This window comes from Rhyacophila brunnea, unplaced genomic scaffold, assembly GCF_057557595.1.
Source record: "Rhyacophila brunnea isolate RB1 unplaced genomic scaffold, BYU_Rbru_1.0 scaffold_5, whole genome shotgun sequence".
Classification (NCBI taxonomy): domain Eukaryota; kingdom Metazoa; phylum Arthropoda; class Insecta; order Trichoptera; family Rhyacophilidae; genus Rhyacophila; species Rhyacophila brunnea.
The window spans coordinates 9,466,034-9,480,371 of record NW_028233170.1 but is presented as its reverse complement, the minus strand read 5'-3'; the positions used below and the strand labels follow the sequence as shown (position 1 = coordinate 9,480,371).

Sequence of the window (14,338 nt, the reverse complement as noted above, 5' to 3'; positions counted from 1 at the left end):
AATTTTGTTGACAGTTGGAGATGTTGCAACGTCGCCTTCTTTCGCCAACGGCTCTCGTTGAAAAGCGAAAACACAAGATGGCGCAGAGAACGCTGCAAGCAGCTAAATCGCGAACACGTACATTTCGTCCTCCGTAGAATTAAATTATTAAGAATGTAACTATTATATAATATTAACGTAAATATACCTTGCCGTTTCCAAAACAATTCCGGTGTGTTATTGTTCACCTCCCCATCCCGAATCAGACGAAAAATCAGACAACAAAATAAAAGTGACAGTTTGCTATTCACATTCAAAATGGAGGGAAGTGATAGTACTTAAAATATATTTGTGTGTCGAGATAGTTTTAAGAGAGGATTGTTAAGCAGGTCATACCATCAAATGAAACACAATGCAATTGAACCTCGATATAACGGACAAAATATCCGATAAAATGCAAAAATTGTTGAAAACATCAATGTTATACATATTTAAAGTCCAGTGTCACCACTTCAATTCAACAATATTACAAGCATTTTCGTAATTTTAGAGAGTCAATTATAAAAAAAAACGGCAGACTTCAAAAATGCAAACAAAATTTGATTCTTTTTTCAAAGCAGGATTACCGAAAGCAAACACGTCGACATCAAACATTAACGTCACTTCAAAATGGATGTATCTAGATATATCAACCGAAAACAAATAAACAGGATTTTGTTTGTGTTTTTTTTTTCAACTTGTAGGTAACATACAAAATAAATAAAGTGTATTTCGGAAAAAATATGTGTTTACTTATTTCTATTTGATAGCGAAAAACTTCTCTTTGAATTAAGGTTTTCATGCCTGTTGCCTGCTGCGGTCTTTGTTTAAAACTCATTCACTGCTGACTCGATAATGACTTTTTAATTACCACCTTTAAAATGCACGTTGATTACATCGATCGGCTGCCTGGTCATTACGCGCCAGGTGCGTCTTCAGCGTCCAAAGTATTAAAATCACATAATATTTTCAATCCATTTATAGAAACTTTCTAAATTAAAAAAAGTGCATTTGGAAAAACTACTTTTATATAACGGACTTTCAATTTTAACGGACACCCCCCGAGGTTATACTGTATACGTAAAAAATCAAGCAAATTTCATGTTAGTATCATAAAATGAACGAAGTTTTAATAAGCTAGGAGCTAACGGCGTGGACCAATACTGGCTAATTTACATTTGAAAGGATTTTCCATTTTATTTTTAATAAAGAAAATTATTCGGTTGGAGAATTCTGGCTACTTATCTTTTTTTGGCTTATTATTATTATATAAAAAGGGGGTTAAAACGCAGTTTATAAAATATAAAACCCCTTGGAGGGGTGGATTATTAAACTTTATCATTTCAATAAACCTTAAAATACTCATTATGTATTAAGACGTAGTTTTAGGCTCGTCGTGCATCAAGACGGCTAGACGCAATCACAAATTGTAGGAAGTATCAGTCTAGGTGTATATGTCTGAGACGGTTTTTACATGGGAATATCACGTTAGGAAGGGGTGCGAAGATGTCATTTAAGACCGAAGGTTACATTTAAATTGTACGTAAAATATTTCACCGTGGCACAGTTCGCCATGAATTTTCTTATCGGAAAGAGATGACCGTATACTATTTATGGTCTCCAATTGTATTAGATTCAGTACGAACATTAATTCAATTTTCATAGCCGATTTTGAAAAAATTCATGAATAATACAAGAATGAAAACCTAACCTAACCTAAAAATAATCTAGTATATCTATTAGTCTAGGCTATTTTCAAAAATTGTTTGCTGCTGGCTTCCTGTTAAGTGTAAACTGACAAGAACCATGTTTTATTTAGACATGAACTTTATGTCAGTACTATACGACCCAAAGACGTTGGATGGTTTTTAATATACGGCCATATAACAACATTTCACGGTGAAGTATGATACGGTGAACTGCATACGTACAAGTTTCCGGACACGAATCAACACACGAAACTGACGTTGACCGATTGGTAATGTATCTGTTTGGTCGTAGCCACGTCTCGGGTTCCAATTCCCGGTCTGGCAAAAATTCACTTATTATTTTTCAACGTATTTTTGAACCTAGAGTATGGACTTAATAGGTTATAAAAAATCGGTGGTTAAAATCCACATTGGACTATGAAGGCATGGGGAAAAAATGTATTTTGATACAAAAAATGATTTCATATAAATTTTCGCAATATAGTTAATTGGGGAGAAAAGAATGGAATTTTTAATTTTTTTATACTTTTCATTCTTAATATATTTTTTTTGATACTATGAGAGGAATGTTGGGAATTCTTTCCCAAGGTAACGTGCTTCGAGAAACCTTTTTTTAAGGAAAAAATCTAAGCTCGCAAAGCCTTACGATTCGCAACTCTCAAGAGTCACTCGTTTCAAACCAAAAATACGGCGAGAGATATTTATAAGAACGTCTACAGAGATTCGTAATAAAAACAAAGTTCTACGGAAATGCACGGTACGGTACAGCACGTGAGCGAGAATTTTGAAAATATATCGCGGGAGAACCTTCATATCGCAACATATTGATAACAGCCGATAGTAATATATATAGCAAGAGGTGCTGTTAAAATATAGCATTTATTGCAACAATTACAAATAACTTAATGTAATTGTTACAATAAGTGCTAATACGATACAAGCCTACCGTAAGTTTTATAATATTTATCACTTTATTACTTTAGCGGTCGATAAGTATATAATAGGCCCACGAGTACTTAAGACGATACATCAGTTGAACAGCAAATAATTTTCAACTATAGGCGCGACTGTTGGACTCACTGGCATTCGGAGAGAGACGTCGAGCTGGGAACACGTCAATTTATTTCGTGATGGCGACGGGGGTATTAATTCTTAAATCGTGTAAAGATGACTAAAAACGTTACTTATTTACTTGAAAAAGAAAACATGTCAATGAATATATTATTATTGTTACTAATAGAACAATAAACAGAACATAAAATGGACGTATGTTGGATTTATATGACAATTAATATTTCGTTTGACAGGCGTCATTTGCACCCGCGACCCGCAATCCGCGCATCGCCTAGCCACGATCTTTTTAGACCGCGCCTCAACTGAGGTATAGCCTTAACTAAGACTGAGGTTGCCATACTCTCAAGTGTGCTTGGATTCAATTTAAATAACTTTTTGTTAAGAGTACACATACGAGAGAGGGACATGTCGTAATAAGTGACAAAAGCTAAAATGAAACATCCGAAATTTAGTAAAAGTAAAGCGCGACCCAAACTGAGGTGCATGTCACGGTGCTACGGTGTCACGTACTAACCGTCACGGGCTGTCGCAACGGGGAAAAACTGTGTAATGTCGTTGTTCTTGGTGTTTAAAATGTTATCAGACTGATGCTCCCATCCCGCAGCACATTTTGAACCTTTAAACGAACATTGTCAGTTGGCGAAATCAGCCGGAATCATTAAAATAATAATGAAGGCAATTCTCGATGAACTGCACTGCATCGGCACCTGCATGACGTTTTGAACTTTTTTATCATATTCCACATGCCTGCACTTTTCGAATGTCATGTCAAAATCACGATTTTTTGTTTTTAGCTATTGGCATTATGTATTTTCTATGAGAATGTTGTCTATTATTTATGGTCTGCAAGTTGGGTTCTATTAAAAATATGATCTATGGATGTCATGTCAAACGTAATTTTAACGTACGCACAGGTAGAAACTGTTAAAATTAATTGGAATTAACATGAATTCTAATTACTAATACATTATAGTAGGCACTCTTCATCAGTGTCATTCTTTAGTGAATTAACGAGATGGGCACGTTCAAAATAGGTATTCTGCAATATGACGAAACCATAGACTAAATTTTCGCCGCGACCGCGTGAAAGTAGGCGACATGCACCGTGATATGCACCTCAATGTGGGTTGCGCTTAAGTTGTGTATGTAGCACTTGTTCCCACAGGCAAGATGTACAAGAAGCTGATTTATATTTTGTTTATGGTTGTTATCGACAGTATTTAAATTGCTTCTGATGTAACGGGTTGTTTCTCCCCACTACCTCTTGCTATTTTTTTGCTATTCGTCAGATATATCGTATGTAATATTATTATAAATGGGTATATTTATAGTTACCCTACTGTTTTTGTACAAATATGAGATAAATATGAAATATATTTGTAATAATATAAATATATAATAATAGACGATACCATAATATTATCCTTACGTGTCTGAAAGCGTTGTAGATCTTATGTAAAAAAAATCGCTTACGTATACAAGTTTATCATTGAAAGCTCTCAGCCAGAGAAAATGTTCCAAATTTAAATACGTTATTTACGTAGACCGACTGAGTAAACCATAGACGACACGAAAACTCTTTGTGTTTCAATCTCCAGCCAGAATTAATGAATCGTAATTTATATGTATAAAAAAAGTAAATTTGTAGAAAGCTAATAAACGGAGGAACGCGCCTCGTTAGTTAAGCCATTCTACACGAGAGATAAACTGTGTTTAAAGATTCTCCAGCAATGGAGAGAAAATTGAAAATACTAAACATAACCTATAACATTCTAATCACGTAGGGTACTTCGAGCGCGAATGTTGATTGCAGAATTTTCTCTCTGCATTCGAATTTTAAAATAAAGAATGCTCTAAATCAGACCGTAACGAAAATATCTTGGAAAAAAATATATATTCCTGGTTAAAAAGATATGTCACATTTACAGCCCAATCGAAATAAAAATGCAATTAAAAACTCATACATCGTTGCATCGTAGAGTAAAGTCAGATTAACAGTGCCTACATATTTTTTAAATAGTACGAATACAGTATAATAATTATTATTGTACTACGTATCACTGTTTGTAAATATAATTAAAAATGATACATCAATTTCAGTTAGAAAATATTTCTCGGGATGTTGACTTAAAATGTATTAAATATTATTTTTTTACTGACACTAAAAATCGCAAGGTTTCGATAGACAATGCTTTATAACAAACAGGCATCTTATGAATAAAATATCATATTATTCTGTTGAAATATATAATATTATGTTTTTTAATAAAAAGCAATTTACCAACTTTCAGAGGTTTTTTTTACAAGCAAAAATAAAACGAGAATCGTCTCATTTTATTATACACACTATCGTAATAATATTTAAAAATTATTAATATTATTTATATTTTATACAATTCCTAGATAAAAATATGGCTCTAAAAATATGCTTTCACTCGAAAAATAAAGAATTCCAGAAGAATTTGTCCCAATACGAAAATTATGGAAAAAAAAAAACATTGAAGTTAATAAACCACTTCTTATATTAAACGATTAATTATTCACAATATTTGAGAATGTAACATTCTATATATTGAAAAAATATTTCATGTACACCCGATCCTCTTTTTGCACGGTTTCGAAATAATACGGTTTAATAAAAGTACCGATTATTTTTTATTTAAACTGATTTTTTTTGCTTTAACACGGTTTAAAAAACTGAAAAGAATAAAATACGTATGTGTGTACATATTTATAGAAAAATTGTATTACAATTGACCGCACGCCACTGGTGCATACATATGTTATCACCGGATGCCGCCCAGACATACATACGTACATACATGGCGCCACTAGTCGGTCACTTCGGGTTCGATACGAGAGACGCGCCGCGTGCTTCGGCGTCAGCGTCATTAAATATTTCCAGTGTTGAGAGTGATTTTTCACCAGCGAAAAACAGCCGTAAACGGGCACGTTTATTATCAAGTAGTGACACTGAATGAATATATTTCTATACGCTAAATTTAATTGAAATCGAAAACTATGTACTTTTGTGTATTAATATTTTTATGTATAAATAATAAATAAATTCCATTTATTTTTGAGTTCAAGAATTTCGTATTTTTATTTGATTTGAAGTAATGGAACTTATCTACCATATTTGTATGGGCACTTTATCTTTTTTTACACGGTCTTGTTTTGCACGGTAGTCTTTGAAACGTATCCCCCGTGCAAAAAGAGGATCGGGAGTATATACACACTAGAAAAAAATCCATTTTAGAACCCCGACATCGACATTGAACACCCGACGGGACTTGGACCTGTAACCACTAGTTAAAATTGTCGCAATTAAGAAGAATACCCATAGCTTAATTATTGGAAAAGCAAACCGGCGTGTCGTATTTTTAGATTCTTACCAAATTTTGGAAGTACAAATTAACATGTTGGATTTTAATAGGAGCTAAATATTATGGGGCTCTACAGAGTGGAGATTATATTAAGAGATTTTTGTTTTTACGAGAGATGGATATTAGCCACTTGCTCAACCTATCATGTACATACTCTGTGTACAAGCACACAAAGAAAAACAACATATGATTTTTTTCGAGACACAAATTTTGAACCCAGAACCGACGACATTATAAGCCGACACTATACCGTTCGGTCATCATGGGCGTATTAAAAAATTTAAAATCTATAATATATTGTACGTAATGGTTCTATTTTTTGACGTCGGTGGATTATTATTTCTAGAATAATTTCTCGGATTAATAAAAAAGATGATCATATATCTTTCTGCGAGTAAAGTACTCAACCAGAAACAAATCATTTATCTTTGTAGTCTTGATAATGGTATGACAACCAAAATAACCAAGCTGTAGAATTTAATCTAATTTCTGGAATCACGTTTTATTATATAGAGTTTATTTCAAAAATTTCATTAAAAAAATAATGAAATATAAAATAAGCTATCATTTCCCTGGAAATATTGTAGGCATTAAATTATAAGTACTTACTACCTTCATGTAATAATTGTTATTGTCATTCTTATAACGAAATGTCGTATTTTTACAGCACTCCTAAAGGACTCGAAGACGTCTCTACGTACCCCCTCCTCTTTGCCGAGCTCCTAGCAGCAGGCTGGTCAGCAGACGAGCTGAAGAAACTAGCCGGCCTAAACTTCCTGAGGGTCTTCGAAGAAGTTGAAAGAGTGCGAGACGAGCAGGCCCAGGCGATGGTGCAGCCGTACGAGGACGTGATGCAGCCGAGACCGGGCCTCGCGTACAACTGCACCAGCCAAGATCTTTTCTAATATCAGACTGACCGGCCAATGGAACAGCCGAATGTGTTTTGATCATTCCGAGCTCCCATTGGTCGATGTATAAACTAAGTGTGAAACTTCATTTAAAAGTGATTAGTGTCGATATGAAATAGTTCCGATACTTTGAGGTTGTTATAGTACTATTAAAAGGTACCCTGTTTTAATTAATAACCAAAGTTATGCAGTATTGATAAACGATTTTAAACTACTTCGTATCACCACACGTGTTCTTGTAAAATTTACAAGCAAGTAAGTTAGGCAAATTATAGTTTTCAGTAGGTACTCTGTGCTGATATTGTAAACAAACTAAACTATTCAGTATAATATACTGATTCCAAGGCTATAGAAGATTGTGTTATGTATTTTGTTTGAACGTTTGCTTCAAATAGCTATATAAAATAGCCTGTGTATAATGCCTACGTTTCTAGTTTCTGGTTTTAAAAAAATCCCGAACAGGTAGGTGCACATCGTAAATATACATTTATCATCGTGAATACAGTCTATTTTACAGTGGTTTTCAAACTGTATATAATAATGATTTTATTTACAATTTTATTACAAAGTAATAGGATGGGTAAGTCTATTTCTCACCACTGATTTTTTTTGTGTGAATAATACGACGCTGGCTTTTACGTTTTTTCAACTCCAAATTATCTTTTTTTTAGCAATACTTTGCTTTTATTACAGCTACTTCCGAACATCTATTCGCTCTTTTCGTCTGTTAATGTAAACGGCGATATGATCTTGTATCGCTTTTGGGTCCATTTAAACTTTTCCATTTCGCCATTATATCGTGTGTACCTATCTCGTAAATACAAAACCACTACATTTTTAGTATATAATAATACCGTATAATATTATTGTCGTTTTAAATGAAAATTGAGTTGTCAAGTTTTTTATAAATAACATTACATTTTCTTACAGATTAGAGTATTAAATCATCATCGTTTTTAGTCAGAAAATAAAATTATATATATATTATAACATAATAAGTATAAAGTGAAAACCCTTTTCTGTATTTTTTTATAAAGTAGAAAAAAACTTCAAAGCATATTTTGTGACTCGACGGCGCAAATTTAAAAATTCAAATAAGTAATAAAAACAATAAACCTATACAACGTGACAATGATTCCTCATATTTACGTGGTTTTCAATTTTTTAAATTGTACGGACACAATTTAAGAGACTATATCGATTGATTTTTAAAAGATTAGGCTTGCTAGAATCCTACACAACGGTATACAATATTCTATATTAATATTTATTAGTTTTACAACAGAAACCGACGATATTATCTTAATGAATTATTTTTGAAACCAATAATTGTTAAGCTGAGATAATAGCTTTATATTTATAAATAAATGTTATATCAGAGGAAATAATGTCATTGGAGGTAGCAATTTTTTTTGTTTAATATAGCCTTAATTTAATCCATATTTCATCATCCAAGATTACATACGCCGAAGGGATGATATATCTACTTTGTAGTACTTTCCTGTAAATTATACAACGGATTTATCCTCTAAATAGCCATGAATGTGACTGAATTAGCCCATTGGATTAAGAAATAATCAAATATCTAGCAACGCCCTTTGAAATTACTTGTGGAGTCTTAGAGCGCTGCTGTGAACAATTTGAAAACCTCTGAACTAGAGTATTATGAGAAATTTCTTTTCTGTCACAATGATAAATGTGTATTTCTGATGCGCATCTTTACGGTAATTTTACCTAGTTTTTTTATTCGGAATCTTGGCTATTACGAGTCTTAAAAATATTGTATAAAATCTAACACCCGCAGTGGTCGTTTGGTTCATGGATGAATCCCGCATCTAATTCATATGTTAGAATTCAGAGTATAGCTTTACCCAAACTTAAAACATGAATTTTTCAGCGTACCTCAATCAAAGTCAGATTCTAAACATTTTCTTTGCCAAATCAAAAATTTAAAATTCAAATGTTAAGAAGTTATTTCCTTCAGTCATTTATATCTATCACATAATGCGCTGACCAAAATAATAGTCCAAATAGTAGGACTATTATAATTAAGAAAGTTGGAAAAACTGTGTGACTCACAGATATTTTTTTTAAAAAAGGGGTTAAACCCATCAACTTTCAAATCTTTCGCAAATCAACGGGAGTAAAATATATCCCATTATGGGAAACTAACTAAATGGTTAGCAAACACTTCTCAAAAATAGAATCAGTTAAAAAAATTCTTCGAAAGGTGGCTAAGATCTACAATGATTGAAGAGACAATTATTTTATGCACAGTCACATAATGTTATCACATTTTTTTTGTTTCAATCCTTGTAAAAAGACTGGAGTATTTTTAAAAGAAAAATGAAAAAAAAAACTAAATCCACCGAGAGCCATATTTTTTTTGTGGAATATCATAACGTTAATAATATTATATAGATACATGGTTGTCCTCTTGTGTAAAAAAGTAGAATAATGGAAAATCGACGAATTAACATTTAAAATTACGTTTTAAAAAGAAAGCATTTAAGAGTACGAATTCAGAAATATACGCTTTCACATGTACTTAGTATTCTTTCCTTATATTGGAATCGTCAATTTATTTTATACTACATGTCAACCATTAATAATAAAATTGTAAATAATAATAATAATATTATAAACAATCTGTAAAAATATTGTATTATAATTATTAATATATAAATGTTTAAACCCACAGTAATAATATATTAATGAATACCCATACATAAATAACTCTTTATTAGAATTTGAAACTACTAGAAGCAAACCTAACAAAATCCCTAACTGTCGAAAAAATATTTTTATTTATGATAGATTTTTTTTTCGTATTTTCGAAGTAAAGATGATTTCAACTATTGTAATTAAATAATGGAAATGTGTTATTTAAAAACATGCTTGCTTAAAAATTATGTGTGTATATTATTTTCAAACTCCACAAACTGTTTGCAAAGCTAGCATTTTAAACATTAATGGCGTCTCATGGGGAAAAACAGGGCATGCATTACTTAGAGATTACAAATAGAGGAATGAACGAACACAATACTCAATCTTTGAGAGTACTCGCAGGTTCAGTGCAAAGAAAACTGTTTAACCAGCCCCATTGAAAGAAAAGACTTGACCTTAACAGCGAAAGAAGTTTTACGATTTATATTGCATTTTTTTTAACAAATTAAGTTACAATACATTACAAATTTATGTACAATTTGTGACAACATGAAAAATTACTATTTTATTTATGCGTAAGGCGACGGTTTTCCTAGCAATATCACTGAAGATAATTTTGTATAAAATTGTATAAAAAAACATGCATTGTGGGTAAATATGTTTGATAATTTTATGTTGAAATTGTTGGAAAGAATAATATTTAAATTTCACCGTAGTTTACCATTTAATATTTTTTTGCCATTTTCAAAACAATCATACTGAGGGACTTTAGTGTCTCTTCTTCCAATTAGCTTCTTGTATTATTGAAATATCATAAAATATTGAATTATTTATCTTGAATGTCTAATTTTGGAATTATGTAGGCACGTGTTGCTAATTCCGAGATATTTGAAATTTATTAAGCAAATTTTAATCCAAATTGGTTTGGTGTTACACTTTTGTTAAAGCAGCCGAATTATTATAAATATATTAGTGAAATACACAAATTTAATTAGATAATAATATTGTAGTTAATTTGTTATAATTTTATTAATATAATTTTCTGTTATGCAAAATTTAAATTTCATTTTGAATACTTTTTCGCATTTCGCTCATTATGTTTATCCGTAAATTTAATATTAAATTTGTAAAAAAAAGGCCAAGTTAAATATAATGTCAGAGATAGGTTTTACGAAATTAATCTTACTTACCGAAGATGACGCTTTCTTTGGTTTCCTTATGAACATTGTTTGAGCATAATGAAGGATGAATAAGTGGCACTTTTCTATTCAACCACCTTTCAAACTCTTTAAACACAAATAAGTACTGAGTTTGTATGGAAATTAGTATACCAGGAGAGTCTATTTTTGTTTTCTTTATATAGTTTTTTGTCAATATAATTATGATGTCACACCACAAGGGGGAAGGAGCTGATATGTTATAATAATGTGACGACGGTATTTTCTGGGAATGATATTATATTCCGTTTGGACATTACACTATAAACGACAAGTTGTTTGTTGAAGATATAATGCACTCAAAAAACAGTGCTATTAGATACATCTCGTCTGCCAAATTATGACTTTCTTCTCATTTTTAAGACGATAACATTTACCAAAACACTCTTATGGTAATAGTATATTTATGTAATTATGACATGTCAATTCCTTTGATTATAAAAGACAAGATACTAAATTCTGACGTATAAATATATCATTATTATTTTTTATTTAATACTAATTATACATATGGTTTAAAAATGTTAAATTATTTATTATAAAAAATCACAATTTTGAAAATCTTCAGAAACATACTCATTAGAAAGAGATTAAGTTAATGAGCACATTTGTATCTTATTGTAAAAAAAGAAGATTGCTTTGTGATTGGTTTAATTTGAAGTACTCGTACTTACCTCCGATTAAATGTAAATATTAAAAATAATTACAAGATCAAAAGAACTTTTTATATACCACGTTTTTATATTTTCTGTTGAATCATATAAACTTGACAATTCTATGTATTAATAAATACTTTTTTTTGTACTTGATAGAAATATGTACTGAATAAATATTATAGAATACCGAAAAGTCATTTTGACATTTCATATTGATTTCCATAGTAACGCACGTATATATTAATAATTTAGTTGCTATGACCATCTCCTTAGCAACCAATAATAGTATTTTACTTTTTACGGATTTCTTCCGAAATAACTTTTCATACAAAACAGAATTAACTGAAAATGTATTCAATTCCACTTAAAGATGGCTAAAAGTAATAAAAGAATGCACTGACATCGTGTTCTGATATATTCTAAAAGTTTCAAATGTCTAGCTAGTTGGGAAGTTAGTTAAAAATCGATTGCAAGATTTGTACTGGATAAACAACCACCGGACAAACAAGAATACCAGCTAAGAAAAACGTGGTAATAATAAATAAAAATTTGCATGAATCATAATTATATGGATTGATAGGTGGAATCACTCACCTGAAAAGTAATGAATCATTCTCATTATCTATAGATTCTTCAGACGTATCTCGCAAAGGTATCCAAAATTCATAATTTTCAATCGTTATACGGGCACGAAGGCCCTAATTTATTCAAACGCAGTTACCTTTTTGATTAAATTTATCGTTAAACTATTATGTATGTACCTACATAGTTTTCTACTATATTCGCCACGAAACCATGGTAGTAAGCTGATACCGCAACATTCAATGTAATTTTCTCGCGATGTTTGCGTACGTACGGCAGCCGGAAATCGTATAGGAAATTCCCGCGGAAAATTATGATGAACTTGGAATGTTGCGCGAAAATTTTACAGATTTCCCGTAACTTAATAACTTGACGATGTTTCTCAAATATGATACTTTCGCCAACGCTACGGATACTTGATAAAGTTTTAAACATTGACGAGACATACCGATAGTATGTATTCAGTAAATACAAATTAAAATAATTACAAGATAAAAAGAACTTTTTTTTTATATAAGTACAGCGTTTTTAAATTTTCTGTTGAATTATTATGCTCAATATGCTCAAACTTGTACTTGATATGAAGTAAATAAAAAACAAACAAACAAATATAGAATACTGAAATGTTATTTTGACATTTCATTTTGATTTCCATAGTAACGCACGTATATATTAATAATTTAGTTGCTAGCACCACCCCCTTAGCAACCAATAATAGTCTTTTACTTTTTACGGATTTTTCTAAAATAACTTTCCATACAAAACAGAATTAACTGAAAATGAATTCAATTCTGCTTAATTAAAGATGACTAAAAGTATTAAAAGAATGCATTGGCATCGTGTTCTGATATATTCTAAAAGTTTCAAATGTCTAGCTAGTCGGGAAGTTAGTTAAAAATCGATTGGAAAATTTATACTGGACAAACAACCACTGGACAAACAAGAATACGAGCTAATAAAGACGTTGTAAAATACATAATTTGGAATAATCTCTCAAAACGAAACAATCCAAATGGAAAATTTGCATATAAATAGTAACACACAATAATTGTTTCTACTCTCTACCTCATACACCCACGATTGCTGAGCGGCTACCGCGTCTGCTTATAATGTTGTCTGGCTAATTCATTTGTTATTTTTGAATGTATTTACCTAGAGTATTGACTTAATAGGTTGGCAAGTGGCTAAAATTCATTTCTCGTCAAAATAAAATCATAATAATAATATTATGGTAGGTATTCTTAAAATCGAAGATGATTTAAAAAAACTAACTCTACCTATTCATTTGATTTTTGATATATTTGCAATAATAACGTTTAAAATAATAAATTATGTTTAATCGATGAGTTATATGCAGGTTAGAATGCAACATTCTTTATTGAACATACATTACATACGTAAGTAGGTACATAAGAAATGCACATATATAGGAAAAAATCATACAAAAATCTACCAAATGGGACGTTAACCCACAGTCCGATGGTCGCATGAAAATTCAGAATCTTCAAAACTTTTTTGGTTCATGCATGCAATCTTGCAATTTGAACGATAGGTAATACGTATTTACATGTGCATTTTCTTATTATGGCCACTATAATACGTATTGTCAGCAGTAAATCCAAGCATGTGGAAACGTGTTATTAAACTAACGTAAATAAATTACCATTTTCACTGCAAGCCGAAGTATACTATCCTCAATAGAGAGCCGGTTACCTAAAACTCTTTTTTAGGAGGAATAGTTTCGATTCGATCAACATATTTGGTCCGGTCTAATGTGTGAATTAACTGCACTTATGCCCATTTCAGACAACACACCGGTGTCGCGCTCGATATAATATAGGAGGCCTTTGTATTCGAATAAAGGGGCCTTTGTATTATGTTTATAAACGCTCCAGAGCTAATGAGTCAACGCATAATTTCGCGTTATAAATTAGAACATAAAACTGGCTGCGGTAATAAAAACAAGTGTATCGGCGGCTTGAGAATGTAGCGGCCGACGGAAAAGTGTACCGGACACGCGTTGACTCATTAGCTCTGGGGCGTTCATAAACATAATACAAAGGACTCTTTATTCGAATACAAAGGCCTCCTATTATCGAGCGCGATACCGGTTTCCCGTCT

At 31.5% G+C, this 14,338-nt stretch overlaps 1 protein-coding gene across 1 annotated transcript in view; it reads left to right on the top strand.

The window, feature by feature from the left end:
* LOC147066011 (dipeptidase 1-like) overlaps window positions 1–7,092 on the top strand; it is a 255,481-nt gene extending 248,389 nt beyond the window's left edge. The window contains exon 7 of the mRNA XM_085955713.1: window positions 6,855–7,092. Coding sequence (XP_085811839.1) covers window positions 6,855–7,092 — 238 coding nt within the window. The remainder of the gene's footprint in view (window positions 1–6,854) is intronic.
* Window positions 7,093–14,338: the final 7,246 nt, after the last annotated feature.